This window comes from Symphalangus syndactylus, chromosome 2, assembly GCF_028878055.3.
Source record: "Symphalangus syndactylus isolate Jambi chromosome 2, NHGRI_mSymSyn1-v2.1_pri, whole genome shotgun sequence".
NCBI classification, from domain to species: Eukaryota; Metazoa; Chordata; class Mammalia; order Primates; family Hylobatidae; genus Symphalangus; species Symphalangus syndactylus.
The window spans coordinates 126,279,527-126,302,607 of record NC_072424.2 but is presented as its reverse complement, the minus strand read 5'-3'; the positions used below and the strand labels follow the sequence as shown (position 1 = coordinate 126,302,607).

The following is a 23,081-nucleotide window of genomic DNA, read 5'->3' as shown; positions in this document are numbered from 1 at the left end:
ATGGCTCAACTTTTAATTACTTTGGCTAATGCTATATGTAGTAATTCTGTGGTGAATGCTTAAGTGTTTCATTTCTGGTTTCCATAGCAACATTACATCAGATTGCAGACAGCTGGCTCCACAGTTTTAAACCATAACAAATTGACCAAGCCAAGACACAAAACTATAGCTGCTTTAAAGAGATAGCACACCATTCGCCGGCCAGGCCGCTGAATGAGGAACCTATGGGGCCCGTTTGGCACCCAGAGGAGGGTGGAGCCTCCTTCCTTCCCAGCTTCTTTTGGAACAAGTGCATCCTTGACACATCTGCAATGTTCTAATAGGAAAGACATGGAGCCAGCATGGAGAACTTTTTATAACACAGCTACACGCTGGATGATCAGAAAAGAGGAACAAAATGAATAGCATCTGTAAGTACAAACATTTGTGTGCTGGAGCTCACTGAATGCATCCTCTCCCTGCTCCAAGTAAACCTGTCACTGCTGGTAGGTAACAGATACTTCACTGGACCCTGTAACAAACAGTTCTTGGGACTGCAGTGTGCAGAGCAAATCCTTTCCAAAAGCCATACGGCACAGTTGTGCAGGCACAATGGCGATATGCTGTAATAAAGGTTGAAACAAACTTGCAAGGAGAAACTAGACCCTTTGGAGGATGGCTTGAGACCACCACGCTGATCACAGGATTACAACTGTGCCCTTTGCAGAAGCACTTTCACTCAGCCTGTTTCCCTGGCTCGAAACACACGACACACTGCCACAATTAACACCCAGACTAAGCCCACTTATCTCCCCCAGCGCCACATAACACCGAGAGATATTTAAACATTTCTGAAAAGCAATTTGAAACTGGAAATGTACTTGCCTGTGAAATTCACACACTGGTCTCTCTAACCTAGTGCATGATCAGACATACATGCTTCAGCTTTCTAGGTCGGCTGTGTCACAGCATTAATCTTAAAGTTAAGAGAAGGAAGCCAATCAGATATAAGCTTATGAAAAGCAATGTACAACACTGTCTGAATTCAAGTCCTCCCCAGGAAAAGCCTCCACAATTCACAGCTGAGCCATATATGCTCGTTGTCTTAAATTCTCAAAATAATATTCACTATTCTCTAAAAGTTACGCATTTTCACTGGTGAAAATGCCAGGCAAGAATGCTCAGGGTTACCAGGTAGGGAAGTAAACAGGGGAAGAAGGACAAATCTAGAGGAATTTAAGAAGAAAAGAGAGAGAAACATCATAGGCAGGAGCAGCAAAAACTTTTACTTGAAGCAACAGAAAACACATTCTTCCTTTCCCATTGAACGCATTCAGTGACTTACCGGCTTCGGCATTTAGCAAGCCTAAGGGGCAATTCTGAAGACGTCCGGTACCTCCCACCCCCCTCCCCACTCGGAGAGCGTCTTCACTCTTGTGGCATCAACTCCGCAATCTCAAAATTAAGATTAGGCACTCCTGGAACATGTCTCTCTGGAGTTACATGATCAGGCAGGCTCCACCGTCACAGCTCAGTATCCGAAGGAGAAAGGGGAAGACACTGGATTCAATTAGCTTCTTTCTGCTTGCTGACTGATTCCCCAGTCGCTTGCTAACTGCATAACTTGCAAGAAAGGCATAAGTCATCAGCTCTAAGCAAATCTCCTATTCACCACAAGGAAAAAAGGGAGTGTTGTGCATGGCCAACAATCCCTGTTTTCACTGAGGAAGGCTCCCTGACCTCCTGCTGGCCTCCAGTTCCTTAATTACTGTCTATGGAATTCCAGAGACAGAAAAAAGAACGCGAGAATCTGAGCAAATCCAGGACAAGGAGGACAAGGACCAACGCTTAAAAGTGACTGAACTTAAAAAAAGATCTCTTTTGCAGACATTCTTCTGAACACCCCCTTAAGGGAGTAGTCTCAATTGAAAATAGACACCTTCCAATGGCTATTTTTGAAATCACTGAATTAAAACTTATGATTGTGGTTTTCTCCTAGAGTTGTCACTTTCTCTCTCTCTCCCCATTCCTTTTTAAAATTTTAACAACCAGAGTAAATGTAGGGTATTTCCCCTTCATTGGTGCTTCTAAAACTCTCTTAACAAATTGTTTTAATGCCCATTTCAGAGCATCTGAGTTCTCCTGCATTCTAGAAATGTGAGCATGAGGACTGTGTCACAAGATGATCATTTAATTTTCTCAAGGATCTCAGGGGAGCCACTAGGCACATGCTGTTACTTAAACAGAACATCGTCTAAACAACACAGGACTAAAAACCCATACAAAGTCTCCATGACGTGGGCTGCAAGTCACATTTGTCTTTTCAGGGCTAAGTTCATTCATTTGGGTAAGTCATTTATTCTCACAGCACAGTTTGAGCTACTTGTTTCTAGATGTCCCTCCTATTGGGTGAGTCTTTATGTATAATGCTTGAGCCCATCGCTTTATAGGACATCACACGACATAAAATACCTAGCTACACAGGACTCAGGGATGCGTAGGAACCACTGTACCTCCTTAAAATGACAGAAATTTAGAGTTGGACAGGATTCAGAGGTTACCTAAACTAAAAACGGCCAAGCACAGTGGCTCACGCCTGTGATTCCAACTGAGGCGGGCAGATCACTTGAGGCCAGGAGTTCGAGACCAGCCTGGGCAACATGGTGAAATCCCATCTCTACTAAAACTACAAAAATTAGTCAGGCGTGGTGGCATACACTGGTAATCCCAGCTACTCAGGAGGCTGGGATAGGAGGACAGGTTGAGTCCAGGAGGCAGAGGCTGCCGTGAGCCAAGATCGCCTGACTGCACTCCAGCTTGGGCGACACAGCGAGACTCCGTCTCAAACAACAACAACAACAACAAAAGGGAATTGGAATACGAAGCTCCCAAGTGGAGGGTCATGTTTTACCATGCACACGTTGCAGGTTCTGCATCAGATCACCAGAGCTCCATCCCCTTTTCCTCGGCTCTTGTCCTGCTCTTCTTCCCTGGGCGGGCTGGTGTCTCTCACTCCTTGCCAAGAATTAAACTCTCTTCTCCCACTCTGTCTTCTGCTCAGAAGTATCTCCTCCCAACCTTTATTGAATTTCCCTTCTTTCTCCTGCAAGGGCTCACCACACCTTCCCTACACTGGCCAGTTCCCCATTTCACAAACTGATTCTCCCACAAACTCCCCCTCCCCTGCCACCACCTGATGGCCCAGGTGCTTTTGCGATGTTGTACTTCCGACACTTGTATTTGTCCAAAGCTTACCATTCCCAGGCACTGTGTGAACATTTGCATACATGATCCCATTTCACAGCAATGGCAGGGGCAGAATCTGAGACTGTATACTTTTGCTCCTGTGCCACTACCCTAACTCAACAAGGCCTTTCTTCATCCAAGACTGACAACTATGCTGCGAAGTTATGCTCACAGTTCCTTAAAACTGAGTGTAGACATTTTCCACCAAATTCCTTCGTTACAGGATAAAAACGAAGAAAATGAGAGTGCCCCAGTCAGACTGGGGTAAAGGGAAGAGGATTAGCCCAAGGCCTCAGGGGTTAGAACAACCTGCGTTTAATTACCAAGTTCTCTAGCAAATCACTTTACTTTTATGGGTCTTAATATTCCTGCACATAAGTTTGGTATAGTAACATTTTTCTTACAGTGTGTTGTATTAAATACTGCGTACATGAAATCCTTACTGAACTGGAGTTCAATAAGGACTTAATATTTTTACTGTTATTATTATTATTTGAGATGGAGTTTTGCTCTGTTGCCCAGGCTGGAGTGCAATGGCTTGGTCTCAGCTCACTGCAACCTCCACCTCCCGGGTTCAAGCAATCCTCCTGCCTCAGTCTCCCAAGTAGCTGGGATTACAGGCACCCGCCACTGCGCCCAGCTAATGTTTGTATTTTTAGTAGAGATGGGGTTTCACCATGTTGGCCAGGCTGGTCTCAAACTCCTGACCTCAGATGATCTGCCCGCCTTGGCCTCCCAAAGTGCTGAGACTACAGGCGTGAGCCACCACACCCAGCCTTATTATTAACTCTGCAGTCTTCTATTCATAACTCACTGGAGTTCAAACAACACCTAGTTTTCACAAACTGCTCTTTTAGGTGCTGTGTAAATAGCAAAGACCACTTAAAAACCCAACAACCAGGCCGGGTGCGGTGGCTCATGCCTGTAATCTCAGCACTTTGGGAGGCTGAGGCAGGCGGATCATGAGGTCAGGAGATCGAGACCATCCTTGCTAACACGGTGAAACCCCGTCTCTACTAAAAATACAGAAATTAGCTGGGTGTGGTGGCACACGCCTGTAATCCCAGCTACTCAGGGGGCTGAAGCAGGAGAATTGCTTGAACCTGGGAGGCAGAGGTTGCAGTGAGCTGAGATCATGCCACTGCACTCTGGCCTGGGTGACAGAGCGACACTCTGTCTCCAACAAACAAACAAACAAAAAACCAAAAAACCAACAACCAGGCAGGCACAGTGGCTCATGCCTGTAATCCCAGCACTTTGGCAGGCCAAGGCAGGCAGATCACTTGAGGCCAGGAGTTCAAGACCAGCCTGGCCAACATGGTGAAACCCGGTCTCTACTAAAAATACAAAAATTAGTCAGGCATAGTGCACATCTGTAATCCCAGCTACTCAGGAGGCTGAGGCACAAGAATTGCTTGAACCTGGGAGGCAGAGGCTGCAGTGAGCCGAAATCGTGCCACTGCACTCCAGCCTGGGTGACAGAGCAAGACTGTCTCAAAAAACAAAAACAGAAAAAACCAACAACCTTTCTACGTGTGAAAGCTCGTCATATGGCCAGCATCTGAGGCTAGTTCTGGACAGGCTGTTCAGATATGGAGAAGACTCTGAGACAACGCAGGTTCAGATCCCCTCTGTGCCACATGGGAAGAGCGTGTGGCTGTGGGCATGTTTCTTCTCTCATTTCTAAGATAGGCAGTGAGAAGCCTCCTAGGGCTCTCCAGAGTATAAAACGAGACCTCGAATGTGAAGCCTAGAGCTTGGCAGGTAAGGAAGTCCTCGTTCCATGTGAAATACACATGAAGTTCGTGCACTGATTTATTCAGATACTTTGGGGAGGGTGGTGGGAAGGATACATCCCCAGTACTTCCCCCGAGCGGCTTCTCCTCACAGCACAGGACTTGGAGAGCGTCCTAAGAGGATGGGAGAGAGAGCCGACCTTGTCCACCCCTTTTTAACCTCACTGCCACGCCTCTCAGGGAGTCATTCAGGTATTTATCAAGATAATCGATGTTGGGCCCTTTGTGAGGACGTACCATGGCTCGACTTTCAGAAAACAGGAGGCTCCCCGGGCCAGGAGCCTTGTCTGATCTCCTGCTCCTTGTATTCCTAGTGCCCACCCATAGTAGACTCCCCACAAACATTGGTGCGATCACTGTGGAATGAAGAAGTTGAGACTCCCCAGCCCTGTGGCTCTCAGCCCTGGCCATGTGTCAGAGTAAACTGTGGGATACTTGAAAGATTAGGCTAAGCCAGGCCACCCTAGAAAGCTCCCTGGTGAGGGATGGGTTGGGGGATAGACTCTGTGAGGGAAGGCCACTGCTGGTCCTGTTCTCTGGGTGGCGGGCTTGAACACAGTAGATGTGCAAATTTGCTGAGAAGGGATTTCAGTATTTGACTCCTATGATGAGGAATTGTTTCTCATTAGCTCCTTGGAACAAGGTCCAAAGGCCTTATAGTGAAATATGTGACTGTGCGTGGTCAGATTCAGTTTCTGGTACATTGTGCTCCACTTTTCAGATACCATGTGGTAGAAAGTGCATCAGAGCACCTGGTCCTCTGCTTCTTCGCAGCATCTCAAACACCTCATGCCCATCACTGCCCTGATGGCTCCTCTTCTGCAAACAGCTCTGCTGATTGCATCCACACCCCTAACTCCTATGCATCCTTCAAGTTTCAGTCTGCATATTGCCTCCTCTGGAAAGCCCTCCTGGCTTTGCTCCTCATCTACCTTAGACTAAATATACTTTATCCAAGGACTTTGCACATATATTGGCATTGCTAGATTCCCTAGCCCATCACTAACTGTCATGCAGACAATGTACATGACCATATTCATTTCCACATCTATATGTTAGTAGCATTTATTGTTTCTGACTACACATGACATATATTATTAAAAATTTGGAGAATGCAAAAATGCACAAAGTAGTAAGAGAAATGACATATCATCATCCCATACTCAGAAAACTTGGTAATATCTTGGTTTATGCTTTCTCACTTTTTCCCCATACACACACATATGCACATGCACACACAAAATACACTCTGATGTTTCTGTATGTTTCTTTTTTTTTTTTTTACAAGAAGGCGTGATCTTTGATCTTTACCTTCTCCAACTCTTCTAGTCACTATCAGTGTCCCCAAATCCTCCCTCAAAGGCACACGCACAGTCTAAGTAGAAATAACACATCTGCCTGTAAGTGGGGACCCTCTCTGGGCCACGGCTGCCTCAAAAGATTTTCCTTTAGAGAAACCCCAGGCCCCTGGTGTATACCGTAGCCACACTGTTTCATAGCCCATTTGTAAAAGCTGTATCTTTTGAACATTTTTGCATGTCAACAAATATTCAATACAATGTATTAATGATATAGTAGTATTTAGCCATCAAAGTATACCATAATTTACTGATATCATGGCCCCCATAATTAGACATTTGCCTGTTTCCAATTTTTCAAATAATCCTTGGATGCACACTTTGTGGTAAAATTTCTAACATGTCTAACACATTCTTTTTTTTTTTAGAAAGATGATTTGATTGTAGAATTGATGGGTAAAAGGGTGTGTCTTTAAGACTTTTGATACATATTAACAATTTGCCCTGAAGAAATGTTGTATCGTTTTAAAATCTCAGGAGCAGTTACCAACACTGAGAATTACAATATTCTTTTCCACTTAGATAAATAAATATCTATGTTTGTGCTAAACAGATATTTCCTGATTGAAATGAATGAATGAATGCACTGATGATTCAAGGCATTAGGAAAGGCAAGGAATAGCAATACGAGGAAGCCAGCATTGCCTGGGTTTATAAAGGTTATCATCTAGAAGTCTGAGGGTAGAGAGAGCCCCAAGAGAAGTTCAGAAATATGATTAATGTTAAGGTCAACCATGACAACCGCATGAGAAAAACACAGAGATACAGGAATTCCGATGTGGGAAGACTCATCTCTGGGTAAGGAAATTGAGGCACACTTCCATGAGGGGAAGAGGAACCTGCCATGGGTTTAGGGACATTTCCATGTCCCTACATATGCCTAGTCCAGTATTTACGTGGTCCTGGGACCCTACTTCTCCCACCCACCCTGGCCCAACCTTAGATGCCCTCCTATCTAGACAAAGAAGAGCTCAGCTGATGTTGTTGCTTTTATAAACAGCATGTGACACCAGTCAACAGGAGCTTCCCGGCCCTCCTCTTCCCCAAGCTTGATTTCATAATCTCTCCAACTGCCTGATCTCCCTCCACGGTCCAAAAAGTGAAGCACTGAAAGTCCCTCCCTACCTCAGGAGCACTCCACTGACTCTGGGGCCATGGCCGAGGCCTTTTGGTCACAGTCATGAGGTTAATGTGTTATTCTTCGTGTTTAGAAAAAAGTTAGTCTCACTGTTCGAATAAGTTAGAATTACTTAAAAGTGTGTTTATGAGTTGCTAGAAGTAACGGTAGAAAATATGAAACACATTGTGGGTAAGTTTTTTTTCTTTTATCACAAAGGAGTCAGGGGAGGACTCATCTGTTTAGTAAGAGATATTTTGCTCATTAGCTGGTGACATCATTGCCCTCTGAAATTAGGAGATTTTGGTTAGCATATGGAAAAAAAAGATGAGATTCCATTCTTCTCCCAGAGGTGCAGTGGAACACTGAAATAATCTCTCTGGCAGTTTCAAAATTAACTAGTTGTTGCCAGATTTGAAGAAAGAGACGGAGGAGGAGGCGGCGGTGGAGAGAAGAAGATAATTACATGATAGTTTTATTTGGAAAAAGTATGTGAGAATTTGAGGTAATATTACCATTCCTTAGGGGCAAAGGCTTGTCAGCACTTAATTCACTTAAGAAACTGCTTTAAAATTTAACCATAAAACCAAAGGAGCAGCAAATGGATGTTATGTTCCCTAATCAACTGTAATCTATTTCTTAAACTCATGAAATCGTTTTTAATCGCCCCCATGAGGAGAAGGGAGAAAAATACAAAATCTCAGGAGTCCTACAGCCAGATCTAGGGAGACTTAAAACAAAAGTGAATCCTCCCACCCCAATTCTGCAGGTTGCCACAGAGCAGAGAATGCCTTTCCTCCTGAATGGGTGGGGGAATACAGTGCTAAGTAGAGGCAAGAGGACTGGCTTCTCCTTGACTCTGTAAATCTTTGGAAGACATTTCTGCCTGGGGCTTTGTCACCCTGACCATAGGTCAGAGAAACGCGTTGTTTCATATTAAATAGGTGAGTTAGGAAACAAAGTGTTGGGAAGGTAATCCACAGCTCTACAGGTCCCTCTGTTCAGAGTGGGGTAGCGTTATCCAGAGCAAATCTATGGGATTAGACACGCTGAAGACTAAAGCAAAACACCGAACCCACTCATTCCCAAGGGCATCCAATTCTCACATGCCATGGAAAAAGGATGATTCAGAACGGGACTGCCAAGTAGGGCAATTATATATGTGTTTAAGGCGCTAGTTTCTGGAGCTGATGAAAGTGTTCATCCCAGAAGCCGTAAGTCTCCTAAGGGATTGGGTGGTGTTTGCAAAGTCACATTACTTTTATGGCATCTTAGGCTGAATGACTCATGGATCAGGCACGATGACTTCTCCGACAGGGCTGCCAAACAACCTCGTCCAGGCAAATGGCAATGTAGAAATACAGAGAACTGATGGAGCCAAATGGAAATGGAAGGAAGGTGGGATCACCAAGACCATTTCTCCAAGCCAAACTTATGCCACCAGGTCAGTGGTCATCTGTCGAAGCTGGAGGCGGGAGGGTCCAATGTTATCTCCTAGACTGACGATCTACAACCTTAACGTTAATCTCCTTATGTTTGCAGAATAAATAAGCAAATTTACTTCAAGTTCCAAACTGAAGAAATCTAGACTAAATACCTTCAGAGAAGAATTATTTAGAGCTAGAAAGGTTGTTTGTGGTCATCCAATTGGCAAAACTATCAAGTCATGAACTCTGCTGAACACTGAATCACAGAATATTTTTCTCACAATGACTAACAAAATGCACAAAAGCCCCCCAAGAAGAAAAAAACAAACAAACAATAAAACACTAAAAACTAGCAAAAATATTGCGCCAAGAGCAACCAAAGAGAGAAAGCTACATAATCTAATGTACTAAACCCCATGACCAAGGTAAGAAACAAATTTCTGAGGCCCACGGAAAAGGCCCACAACTTCTACAAAAGCCAGGCTGGCAGGAATCCACAGAATCCTTTCATGTGACTCCAAATCTGGAAGGAAACTGTGTGACCTCTTTATCTTTTTCTGACCTAAGAGCAGTGGAAATGGCTACAGAAGAGCAATGAGTGAAACGATGGAAACTCAAGTGAGGCTGTTCTTGACTGAAATACAGTCTCTAAAATTCAAAAAATGAAGGAAAGGCAGAATGGCTATATTCCACCGATTACCCCAGCTATGAACCAGGTGGCATAAATTATGATACGGCACATTCAACACAGTTTCAGGAGAGAAAAGGCGGAGTCCAGCTATCCTAATGAAGACCACATTTCACCATGTATCATGGCCAGGTTGTAGCAACAACAAACATAAATGGACCACGAAATGAAGCCCTCAACTGTATCTTGAAAGGAGAAAAAAAAAATCTATTGTCAGATAGCATGGCAAACAGGTCAAAACATAACCCTCAATATCAGCACAAATGGAGAATGTGATCAGAGCCACCCAAACAGGACCAAGGTGAAAAAAAAAAAAAAAATGCATGACAACTATACAAACAAACTATGGCAAAGAGAGGGGGAAAAAGAAGAAGCATAGATAAAAACAAAAAGCCAATCTTTTGCTCTCATCACTTCATCATCTCAACTCAAGGAACAGGAAGAAATTCCTAATAGTTGCTTCTCTCTATAAAATAATTTAATAAGAACATGAATTCAATTAAATGAGACCTCAAAGACAAGATAAAAAAATAAATGATATAAATTTACAGTTTGCAGAAATAAGGAAACAACCTATTACAGAACCAATTCATAAATAAAAATAAGCAAACAGAATCTATACCATAGAAGTCAAAATACTAAGAGAGAGAAATGCTTCATATTACTTGACCCAATTTTCTCATATTACCCAAGTTTTCCGATTTACTCAGCTCTTCATCTAGACCTCTGACTTTGCTGCTCCCTCTCCTGACACACATTTCTCCTTCTCCTGGAAAGCTCTTCCTCAGTGTCAACCACCTTCTCTGGAAAGGCTTCCCAGACTCTCCTTGCTGGGGCTTGCTGGACTTTCTGTGTGCACCTATCACAATAGGCAGGAAAATCTCAATGAAGTCCACAACCACGCCATCTATTAATCTGGCTCCTTTTCTCAAACCCAAGCTCCCTGTGTACAAGGACTGGCACATAGTGGGTACTCAATAAATGCTTGCACGTAAATAAATGAAAGAATGCTCAAGATGGCATTCTTTCAACCTACACTTTGGGTCAAATGCGCAGTGTAAGAAGTGATTTGCATCCTTTTATAAACTATTTATATGATGCTATTAGCATAATACTAATAATAAATAGTAGAGTGAACATTGGAAAGTTAGGAGTGTGGTGTGGTACAAAAAGGGAGATGAATGGGATAGAGAAGAGAATAAAAGGATATTTTGATAGAAATTATACTGTAAAAAAATTTGGTTGTGTTAAAATATTGCTTTCTAAATGATTTGTCTGATGACTGACTATGGTTCTAAGAATTTTGTTGCAGTGAGCCGAGATTGCGCCACTGCACTCCAACCTAGGCGACAGAGTGAGACTCCATCCCAAAAAAAAAAAAAAAAAAAAAAAAAAATGAATTTTGATACAATGGGTACTTGTGACAACATTCAAATGGACTCAAAACCAGTGATGGGCAACCTATGATTCTAATAAGCAGGCTTAGGTTGGAGATGGCCCGCAGTCTAAATTCTACTTACGAACAACAATAGTGCCTGGGTATCTCCCCAACCCATCCATTAGATAAGGACTGGCACTAGGGCAAATGATGTAACAAGGAATTGACATGTAATGAATCAATAACATTGAACAAGTAATGGAAATCCTCTTATCCCTAACTTCCCCAGCGTTGTTCCCAAAAGCACAATAAGAAACTGGGATTGCAAACTGAAATGCCAATCTCTAAACCGAATTAGATTACAAATATCTGTACTGAAATACAATCAGCTAGCAGGGGAAATGTGGCATATCCTCTTTGGTATGTATGTATTAGGTTGGACAAAGGAAATCACCACTTTTATAGGTCAAACGCTGTCTAGTATCTCTAGTTCCACAAGGTTCAACCAAATGAAAGAAACAACAGACCAAATTGTATCCATAATCTATCTTAAATTAATTTTTTTAAAATAGGTATCCTCGTATTATATAATATCTGGGTTATTTTGTCATTTGTTTTTATCAATGTGGCCCTTGATATGTTTTTCTTTTTCTTTTTTTTTTTTTCTCTTCTTTAGAGACAGGTTCTTGCCCTGTCATCCAAGCTGGAGTGCAGTGGCATGAACACAGCTCACTACAGCCTCGTTCAGGCAATCCTCCCGCCTCAGCCTCCCAAGTAGCTGAGACTACAGGTGCACACTACCACGCCCAGCTAAATTTTTTTTTTTTTTTTTGTAGAGATGAGGTTTCACAATGTTGCGCGGGCTGGTCTAGAACTCCTGAGCTCAGACAATCCGCCCACCTTGGCCTCCCAAAAAGCTGGGATTACAGGTGTGAGCCACCACGCCCGGCCAGCCCTTGATATGTCGAGGAAGGCCTCCATGCAGCAAGCACCCTCAACTTCCTGAAACTGTAGAAATCAGTAATGATAAAGATGTGCCTGGTTAGTTTCCAAAGTCAAAGAGCCAAATGGGCCTGCCATGAGAGTGCGTTCCAATGTAACAGGTATGGAACCCGAACCCACACCCACACACTCCATGAGACCACGTCATCAGCACTGTAGGGCCCTAGATTATTTCAGTACAATAACTACTTACACTTCACAGACGGTACTCTTAAGTCCAAACATGCTTACTAAAATCATACCAGACCCACCCTTAAACCCACTTACACAATAATACCTTCTGAAATAGAAAACAAACTGATTATGTGTTTGGTAAAAGCGTAACCAAGTAAACATGCACTTTTACATTAAGCTTGTTCTGACAATTCTAGCCTATCTGCTGATACATGAATATAAGCCATTACTACCATGTTAATGGCATGTACAAAAATAGCACTTTTATGGGAACTCAAGTATTTCAAGAATGGCAGTTGACGGGAAGGGCAGAAGATCTTCACATCAAATAACAAAGAGATGAAGTGCCTGGCCACAGATGCAGAGCTAATAGGTGGGAGATTTGAATCTGAGCCCAAGGTCTGACTCAAGTCTGAGCTTAACCAGTCTCCTCTCTTGCCCACGCAGGGTGAAGGCCTGGTTTCCAGGGACTAGTAGAGGCAACAGCTTCCTTCTTGTGTAACTTTGTGGAAACATGGTGATCTAAAGGGACTCAACAAATACATGCCTGAAAACTTCGGCCCCTGTCCCAGAGAAAAGACTGGGAATGGGAGGGCAGAAGAGAAGAAGTGACAAGAAGCCACCTAAGCAATGGCTCCTGAGCAGCTTATAACCAGACGGAACAAAATGGGCATTTCTCAAAACCTCTCACTATGTATATTTTTCCAATGGATTGATTTTTCCTTTAGTCTCACCCTAAGCTGTAGATTAAAGGAATTATTACTTTTACTGTTTTAATAGGAACTTCAATATATTCTTATTTTACTATTATTTTAGTTTCAGAATCATGGTTTTATTAAAATACAGAGTAATACTTCCTCCTATAATCTCCTACCCAGTGAAATAAAATGAAAATTTATAAGAATTATCCATAAAAATCAGAATAATCATATGAAGGCCTCAAACACATTAAAAGACTAAGATCAGTATACATTATTTTATATTTTTAAAAAATTTTTTATTTTTTTGTTTTTTTTTTGAGACAGGGTCCCGCTCTGTCACCTAGGCTGGAGTGCAGTGGTACAATCATAGCTCACTGCAGTTTCAGCCTCTTGGGCTCAAGAAATCCTCCCAACTCAGCCTTTTGAGTAGCTGGGACTACAGGCGTGTGCCACCATGCCCGGCTAACTTTTTTATTTTATGTAGAGCCCATGCTGGTCTTGAACTTCTGGCCTCAAGTGATCCTCCTGCCTCAGCCTCCCGAAGTGCTGGCATTACAGGCATGGGTCACCCCACCCAGCCAATAAAAGTGAATTTTAACATAGTTACATGTAGAAAGATTTTTGAAAAGGGTTCATCTACACAAGGTAATACTGCATGCATGGTATACAGAACTGCTGATACCTGTCCCAAGGATACAGGGCATAAATGCCTTCTGATAAATTATTGCTATGTTTTGTTTCTTCTTTCTCCTGGTCATATTACAAGTCAAACAAGCAAACTCTTCTTCTGTGTGAGAAATAAAGAACTGAAGAACATGAGCCTAAGACAACTATTAGCGCTTCAATAAATAGAACCATTTTCTAGCTGTAAACCAAAAAGCACCTTGCCAATTAGAACCCTTTTAAATTTAAACCCACACACTCAGAGTTATGAAAAGATCCCTTAGGAAAAGAGATGCAGTGGGAAAAAAAAGCAAACACCATTAAAAAGCAAAACGCTTATTCAGAAATGAAAGTTATTTTTATACTTGGAATCTATCCTCTCTTAAACTTCCTTATCAAACACGCCTGTAATTCCAGCACTTTGGGAGGCTGAGGCAGGTGGATCACCTGAGATCAGGAGTTTGAGAACAGCCTGGCCAACATGGTGAAACCCTGTCTCTACTAAAAAATACAAAAAAAAAAAAAAAAAAAATTAGCCGGGCGTGATGGCGTGCGCCTGTAATCCCAGCTACTCTGGAGGCTGAGGCAGGAGAACCACGTGAACCTGGGAGGTGAAGGTTGCAGAGGGCTGAGATCGCGCCACTGCACTCTAGCCTGGGTGACAGAGCAAGACTCCTCAAAAAATAAATGAATAATTACAAGACGAGAAAGACAGTAGAAATAAAATCCATGATTTTCTTGGGGATACTTTCACTGTACCTACGACGCCGACTCAAGTACTATGGTATGTGTCTCTCTTCACATAATTTATGCATCTAATCAATATTCACTGCCATCCAAGTCAGCAAAACTATAAAAATTGTACACATGTTTTTAGATAGCTGAGATCATTTATAGGTGGGAGCAGATTTTGTAAATTCATCATATGCTGCCATTAAAGAAATCATCTTTGTGGTCAGACTTTTGCATATGATGAAGCTAATGATACCAGTTTATATGTTAACACCTTTGAAATGTAAAAATAAAACTTCTGGTAAATTTTAACCTAAAGATAGTGTCTAAAAGTTACTCTAGTAAAAAAAAAAAACAAACATTCAAAATAAACACAGCAAGAATAGTCAACCTTTAAAATTTTGAGTTGAGCTCAGAATAGCAGATTCTAAAAAAGAGGACAGTGGTCATACAAGTAGAAGGATGCTGCCACTCTGCTCCAGAAAGCAGTGAAATCACAACTGCTCAGGCTACCTTATAAGTGTGTGCACTGTTCTTCCGCCATATTCTATAAAAAGGGATTACACTGTTAACCTTTTCTTGTGTCATAATGGAAATTAAGCCATTTACCACAAGAACCACTTAAAAGGAACTTCTGCCAGTGCCCTGGCTTTCGGCGCATACCAGAATTGTTATTAATAAATTATCTTTCAGAATGTTCTATTTTGACTAGGGCTGTGACTACCTTTCCTTCCAAAACTTTGAAACTGAATCCTCTGGCTTGAAGACAATGTCTTCAAGGTGAAAGGACATTGAAAACTCTAAGTAAAACCTGGCCACTGGAGAGGCACATGTTTATGGTTTACAATTTTAGAAAGTCCCAAAAAGATTTAAAAGGTGCCAACTAAAAGATCTTATAATCTGGGGATATTTTAGTTGAGACCTTGGAAGTCCTCAATCGAGGAAACATTGAAAATAGCTCCATGGCGTTCTGTCTGTTGCCCAAAGTTTTGGACACAGTTCAACCACATGGCTCTCTCTACCTCAAACCAAATTTGTGACAAAAATGTACGTATGGTTGAATGGAAGGCTATGAAGAGTGCACACATGGAGGTAAGGTGGTGTTATACGGCCACAAGGCCACAGTTATAACATTCTTGTTTGTTTTTGTTTTTTATTTTGTTGAGACAAAGTCTTGCTCTGTCGCCAGGCTGGAGAGCAGTGGCGTGATCTCGGCTCACTGCAACCTCCACCTCCCGGGTTCAAGCAATTCTCCTGTCTCAGCCTCCTGCACAACATTCTTTGCACAAATATTTCCCAACTCTTAAAACTCCCCAAAAGCAAAAGTGATCAGTTATGAAACGATGACTTGCTTTACTCACTCAAAACAACATTTCCCTAGAGGTCCTCCATCCTGGTAAGGAACTCCAGCTACAGAAACACAATTCCAGCTTTTCCTGGAACACATTTTGCTACGAAGTGAAAAATCTGCTGAACGGTAAAGATGACTCTAGCCCATCTTGTACTTTGTTGCCATGGTTGTTGCTTTCATTTTTCTTCATACATTATATATATTCTTAAAACATTTTAAATAAGATTGCCATCAAATGACCTTTCATTTGGAAAGATCTTTCACAGCAAACATTTTTATTAATATTCAAGTACCAGGTATAGATCACTAACTCTTACCCACCAGCTTTCTAAAAACAGAAAAACCATGATTTACAACTTACGTTAGTAAAAAGCTAGAAAACCCAGTAAAACAGAGATCATAATTTCTTTAAATGTCTTCTTAACTAAAAAATAAACTGAACCTTAGGGCACAAAGCTTGAGAACTCTTACAATCATCCCTCCTTGCAGGAGGCAAAGGAAAAAATAAACTTACCAAACTAAATTAAAATGAAAAATAATAAAATAAATGTGCAGACATTTAATAAGAAATCGAGCTAAGCTCTCAACCAAAAATCTCTTTTAAAACTTTTAGCACTCCCAACAGAAGTTTATTATTAATGGAAAACAGCACAAAACAGATTCTTCTCTGGCAAAGGGAAAGCTATTTTTCACTTCCCCTGGTAACTATCTTTAGTACTTTACACTCTTGGAAACTAGGAATGTGCATATGGATTTATTGTGAGGCAACACGCGATTATCTAATTTCAGCGATGGGGGTGGGGAAGCCTATGAAATCAATGCAAATGAAATCCTAAGGCATGACAGGCATCAATATAGGCATTGAGGTCTGGTGACAAAGGCCTTGTGATCCCTAAAACTTTCATGGCCTGGGCATTCCTGATTCGAGCCAGTGGGCTATTCACATCTCTGTATTCTAGAAAGGAATCGATAGAAAACAGAAAAGCTCCGGCTCTTGCACAAAAATATTCAAAGCGCCTATAACCCGTGGTGGCTGAATTCTGAAATTAACTGCTCTGCCACAGAGGAAAATCTAAAATAATGAGAATGAATATTTTGGATGGGGTTTCTGGCCAACTCTTCATAAAAATGCAGAACAGGCTAAAGCCAGAGTAAGAGGGGCAAGGGTCATATATGTACCTTAGGAATACAATCAAGTTCAAGCAAACTTCAGTGGTGATGGTGGTGGGTTGTAGCTCTGAACAGCATGACCAGAGGTGGGCATGGGTGTTGGCAGAAAGTCAGCTAGCAAAATACATAGAGTAAATCAACTGCTTCAAAAAAACTGCATTGCTGACTAGCCTGTCATCACCTATGCCTCTCAGCCAAAAGAGAAGTCACTCTTCAGAACTTCTGGAAGACTGTGCTCTGAGAGGAGGAAGCATATGGTATTTCTGGCCCTAGGTCTAACTAAGACAGGCTGAATTTATTTGCGAGCCATCTATGAAGAAATAGTTTGGTAAGAAGTTGGTAACGCAAATGTGTATATGGCATCTCAAATCTGTGTGCACACACGAGTGTGATTTTATTTTATTTATTTATATATATTTTATGAGACAGAGTCTTGCTCTATTGCCCAGGCTGGAGTGCAGTCTTGCGATCTTGGCTCACTGCAACCTCTGCCTCCTGGGTTCAAAAGATTTTCTTGCCTCAGCCTCCCAAGTAGCTGGGACTATAGGCACAGGCCACCACATCTGGCTAATTTTTGATTGTATTTTTGTAGAGACGGGGTTTCACCATGTTGGCCTGGATGGTCTTGAACTCCTGACCTCAGGTAATCCGCCTGCCTCAGCCTCCCAAAGTGCTGGGATTACAGGCGTGAACCACTGTGCCCGGCCACATGGGTGTGATTTTAACCTCTGCTCTAAAGCATAAACTGTCAGAAAAGGACCTTTCTCTTTCTCCTTTACTTTTATAACTCAAACATCTAGCACAATGCCTGCTATATAGCAAGGGCTCCATAAATGCCTCCCAAATGAATAAAGAAATGCTGAAGAGAATGAAATGTTCCAACTATTAAGAAGAACCCATTTCATTCTCACAATTTATATCTAGGTAATGGTTCTGACCAGCCCTCTGAAAGGGGTCTCATAAACCAATGCTTAATAATGCTTTCTTAGCAGCTTGTTCTAAATGCTTGATAATACTTATATTAACTTTTTCCTAAACAAAACGAGCTTCTCTCTTTGAAGTCTAAGTGTGTGAGGTTTTACTACAGTCCTGTTTCTCTGAATGGACAAAGTCTTCTAACCCCTCCCTTGACTCAGATGCTATTAATCAGGGCAGTATACAGTGGGTCTGATACTAAGGGACCCAGTATGGACAACTGGGTCTTTGTTTTCTCCTCCAAGTTGGGTTTGAATCAGTCCTGAGTTACTGTATTTATTCCTCATGATCCTTTAGGTTCATGATTTACATCTATATTATGTTAGACTTTAGGACTTGAGGATTAGAGACCCAAAAAGGCACACTGATAACCATGGACACGGCTCTTTTGATTACCTCATCGTCCCGGGACACACTGCTGGCTGGCCTATGACACATTTATTATTATAAACGGTAACGTCTCAGTCACTTTCACACAAAAGTAAACCAGGCAGGGCTTTCAAATTCATAATCCTTTGTTTTTTAGCTGCAGTGGAAATCTGGTGCTTGATTCAGGAAACTGGGAGATGATGGGAGGATTATATTTATTTCTGATAAACTGCCATTTGTTGCTTAGATACAAAAAAAGGTAAAGACTGAATCTGTAGTTGCAAGACATAAAACATGCTCTTAAGGCAGCCAGGAAGAATGAATGTTCAGGCCAGGTGCGGTGGCTCACGCCTGTAATCCCAGTACTTTGGTAGGCCGAGGCGGGTGAATCACCAGAGGTCAGAGGTTCGAGACCAGCCTGGTCAACATGACGAAACCCCATCTCTACTAAAAATAGAAAAATTAGCTTGGCATCGTGGCGCATGCCTATAATCCCAGCTAATCAGGACACTGAGGCAGGACAATTGCTTGAACCCAGGAGGCGGAAGTTGCAGTGAGCTGAGAAGTTGCAGTGAGCCGAGATCACGCCACTGCACTCCAGCCTGAGCGACAGAGTGAGACTCCTTCTCAACAACAACAACAAAAAAGAATGAATGTTCAAATACAGTGCTCTTCTTGAAATATTTCTATAGGAGCTGGACATTGGAGAGACAAAGAATACAGTCTTTCTTGCCCAAGGGGGTCACTATTTCCAAGGAGGCTGAAATTTGTACAATCAATTTCGATATTCTAGGATAATTGTTTAGGTTTGATCTATAAAGTCAGTTTAACAAAAGCACATAATAGGAAGCGATAAATACGCTTGAGGATGGGAAGGAAAGTTTCAGAGAGGAAGGAACAGTTGGACTTCACCTTGAAAAACTTAGATTTTCACCAGGAAAATTTTGGAGGAAAACATTTTAGACAAAGAAAATTATGTGAGTTAAAGTACAGAAGAATGAAAAGCACAAAGTTTGTTCAGTCACGCATATGGGGTCCAGTATGTCTGGTGTAGAGGGTATTGGGTGTGGAGACAGAATATGAGATTTAAGAAATTGATTAAAGCCAGATCACATAGAATTTTAAGTGTGCCAAGAAGGGTGGAATTTATCTTATAGAAATGGAAAACCATCAGCCTTTTCAAAACATAACTGCAAGAAAAGAGGGGTGTTTTAGAAAGATGACTGGTTGTATGGAACATAGATAGGAAAAGACAAGAGACTGAAGACAGGGAGATGGGGTTGTTTCCAAATTTTAACGATGAGATAACCTAAAAAACAAAACACAACTATATAATACATGAAAAGAGGTAATTCCTTCTGTTTCTGCTCCACACATTGTGAAGATGGCACCCTAAAATGTTTGTATGAGGCCAGGTGCAGTGGCTCACGCCTGTAATCTCAGCACTTTGGGAGCCTGAGGTGAGTGGATCACAAGGTCAGGAGTTCGAGACCAGCCTGGCCAATATGGTGAAACCCTGTCTCTACTAAAAAATACAAAACTTAGCTGAGTGTGGGAGTGCGCACCTTGAGTCCTAACTACTCGGGAGGCTGACGCAGGAGAATCGCTGGAACCTGGGAGGTGGAGGTTGCAGTGAGCCGAGATTACGCCACTGTACTCCAGCCTGGGTGACAGAGCAAGACTCTATCAAAAAAAAAAAAAAAAAAGCCTATATGAAATTCTGGAGCCTTCATTCCTGTCATCCCTGTGGAACTTGTAGAATAAGAAGCACTGTTTTGGTCATATTGAAACTGTGAATAATACAAGGTATGTAAGATGGAAAGGAAAAAGTTAAATTATTATTATTATTATTATTATTATTATTTTGCAGAAGACATGACCTTGTTTTCTTTCTTTTTTTTTTTTTTTTTTGTTTGTGTTTTTTAAGACAGGATGGAGTGCAGTGGTACAATCATAGCTTACTGCAGCCTTGGCCTTCTGGGCTCAAGCAATCCTCCCACCTCAGCCTCCTGAAGACATGATCTTATATATAGAAAACCCTAACACTATACACACACACACACACACACACACAGCCTATATAGCTAATAAATTCAGCAAAGTGACAGGATAGAATATCAATGCATGAAAATCCACTGCATTTTTATACACTAGCAACGAACAATTTGAAAAAAATTTTAAAAGCATTGTCATTTACAATAACATCAAAAAGAATAAAATACTTAGAAATAAATTTAATTAAGGAAGCAAGACTTATATACTGAAAACTGCAAAACACTGCTGAAAGAAATTAATGAAGACATAAATAAATGGAAAGATACCCTATGTTCATTGACTGGAAGATTTCATATAGTTAAAATGATATTACCCAAGTCAATCTAAAGATTCAATGCAATCCCTATCAATATCCCAATGATATATTTTTCAAAAATAGAAAAACTCAAACTAAGATTAATGTGGAATCTCAAGGAAGCTTTAAATAGCCAAAACAACCTTAAAAAACAAGAACAAAATTGGAGGTGTCATACTTCCTAATTTCAAAACTTACTATAAAGCTATGGTAATCAAAACAGCATGGTACTAGCAAAATGACAGAGGTAGGCCAACGGAATAAAATGGAGAGCCCAGAAATACATAATCACATATATGATCAATTAATTTTCAAAAAGTATGCCATGACCATAAAATGAGGAAAGGATAGTCTTTTCAACAAACAGTTCTGGGAAAACTGGATATCCACATGCAAATGAATGAAGTTGGACCCATACATTTCATCATATACGAATATTAACTCAAAACAGGTCAAAAACCTAAACTTAAAGGCTAAAACTATGAAACCCTCAGAAAAAAACAGAGGGCAACATCTTCAAGGTATTAGATTTGGCAATGGTTTTTTGGATATGACACCAAAAGCACAGGCATTAAAAAAACAAATAGACACACTAGATTTCAAAATTTAAAAGTGTGTGCATCAAGGACACTATCAAGAGAGTTAAAAGGCAACCCACAGAGTGGGAGGAAATATTTACAAATCACATATCCGATAAGGGATTCATATCCAGAAAATAGGAAGAACCCCTGCAAGTTAACAACAGCAGCAAAACAACATAAATGAAGACCAGGCAAAAGACTTAGACATTTCTACAAAGATGATACACAAATGGCCAATGAACATATGAAAGATGCTTGAGGGAAATGCAAATCAAAATCACGATGAGATACCATTTCACACCATTAGGATAATTATTATCAAAAAAGTATAATAACAAGCGTTGATGAGAAAGGCGAGAATTTGGAACTTTTGTACATTGTTGGCAGGAAGGTAAAACAGCTACTGTGAAAAAAAAAAATGGCAGTTCCTCAAAAAGGTAAATACAGAATTACTATATGATCCAGAAATTCTACCCCTAGGTATGTGCTAGGTATGTGCAAAAGAATTGAAAGCAGAGACTCAGAGATATCTGTACACCAGTGTTCAGAGCAGCATTGTTCATAATGGCTAAAAGCTGGAAGCAACCCAAGTGTCCATTAACAGATGAATGGATAAACAAAATGTGGTATACACATATAGTGGAATATTATTTATCCATAAAAAGGGATGAAGTTCTGATACATGCTGCAGCATGGATGAACCTTGAAAGAATTAAGCTAGGTGAAATAAACCAGACACACAAAGACAAGTATTGTATAATTCCACTTATATAAGCTACTGAGAGTAGTCAAATTCACAGGGGCAGAAAGTAGAACGGTGGCTGCCGGGGCAGGGTGTGTGTGGAGGTGGGTGAGGCGGAGGTGTAGGGAGAGTTATTGTTTAATCGGAACAGAGTTTCGGTTTGAAATGATGAAAAACTTCTGGAAGTAAATTATGATGCTGGTTGCACAGCAATGTGAATGTACTTAATGATCAATATCATTAACAGTATCAGTATCACCAAACACTTTAAAATAGCTGATATGGTAAATGTCATCTTATGCATACTTTACTGCAATAAAAAAATAAAAAACAAAACCCCAGCAGGATAATACTATTTTGACTGTAGATGAGTGTCTCTGTCAGGTAGAGAAAATAAGCAATCTATATGAACGGACACCTCTTTGCAGACCCAGGTACGAGTCAGAAGTTGCAAAAAGAAATCCAAAGACTGTCCCTTATCAGCGTAGGTGATCAAGATGTCAAAGACATGATAAACTCACATTGCAGTTTGATGAGCCATCAAATGTTGGGTAAGAACCATCTGGCCAGTCAGCAGGGTCCAGGGCAGCCGACTGCCGGTGCTGGGCCTCATATTCCTTGAGCTGTAACAAGAAGAAATGGATATTGAAATGGAAAGAATGGCCAGACACTGGCCAGACCTTTTACAGGGAAATGACTCAAATAATACATCTAGGTTCCTGGTTCATAATCTTGTGCTCAAGCAGCAGAGAGATCACTTTGGGTACCTTCTTCATGCCAGTGTTGGTAACTAAGTACCAGCCAAAGACACCTTTCCCAAAACCAAGAGGAAGATAAGTACCCTGCCCTGTGGGTTTTCATCTAAGTCAAATCAACAGGCAAAATGGACTCTTTGTATCCTGTGTTCCAGAAAGAATTTTCACTTTCCCCCTCCAACATCAAAACTTCTGTTTCCTCAGCTTGATTATAAAGAAATTGTCTGTAGTTTGGCCTCTGAATTACCTTTCCAAGTGTGTAAGTCAAAAACACGCATGTCCTTTTTAGGAAGAGAAAATGACGGACTACAGACATTTTAGTGAAATGGGGTCAAACCCTGAAACATATATGTATATATATGTATATATGTGTGTGTGTGTGTGTATATATGTGTGTATATATATTTATATATGTGTATATACATATTTGTTGTTTTACATATATATAAAAAACATATATATATATTTGTTGTTGTTGTTGAGACAGGGTCTCACTCTGTCACCCAGGCTACAGTGCAGTGGTGCAA

General features: G+C 41.2%; 1 protein-coding gene across 5 annotated transcripts in view; it reads right to left on the bottom strand.

Annotated features, from left to right (window-relative positions):
* SASH1 (SAM and SH3 domain containing 1) overlaps positions 1-23,081 on the bottom strand; it is a 211,034-nt gene that overhangs the window by 41,500 nt on the left and 146,453 nt on the right. For 3 of the 5 annotated variants that reach the window (XM_055266799.2, XM_055266800.2, XM_055266802.2), the window contains one exon: positions 22,321-22,422. In XM_055266799.2, coding sequence (XP_055122774.1) covers positions 22,321-22,422 — 102 coding nt within the window. Of the gene's footprint in view, positions 1-1,324; positions 1,729-22,320; positions 22,423-23,081 lie in introns of those variants that run through there. The other 2 variants (XM_055266803.2, XM_055266804.2) reach the window with 2 other exon arrangements.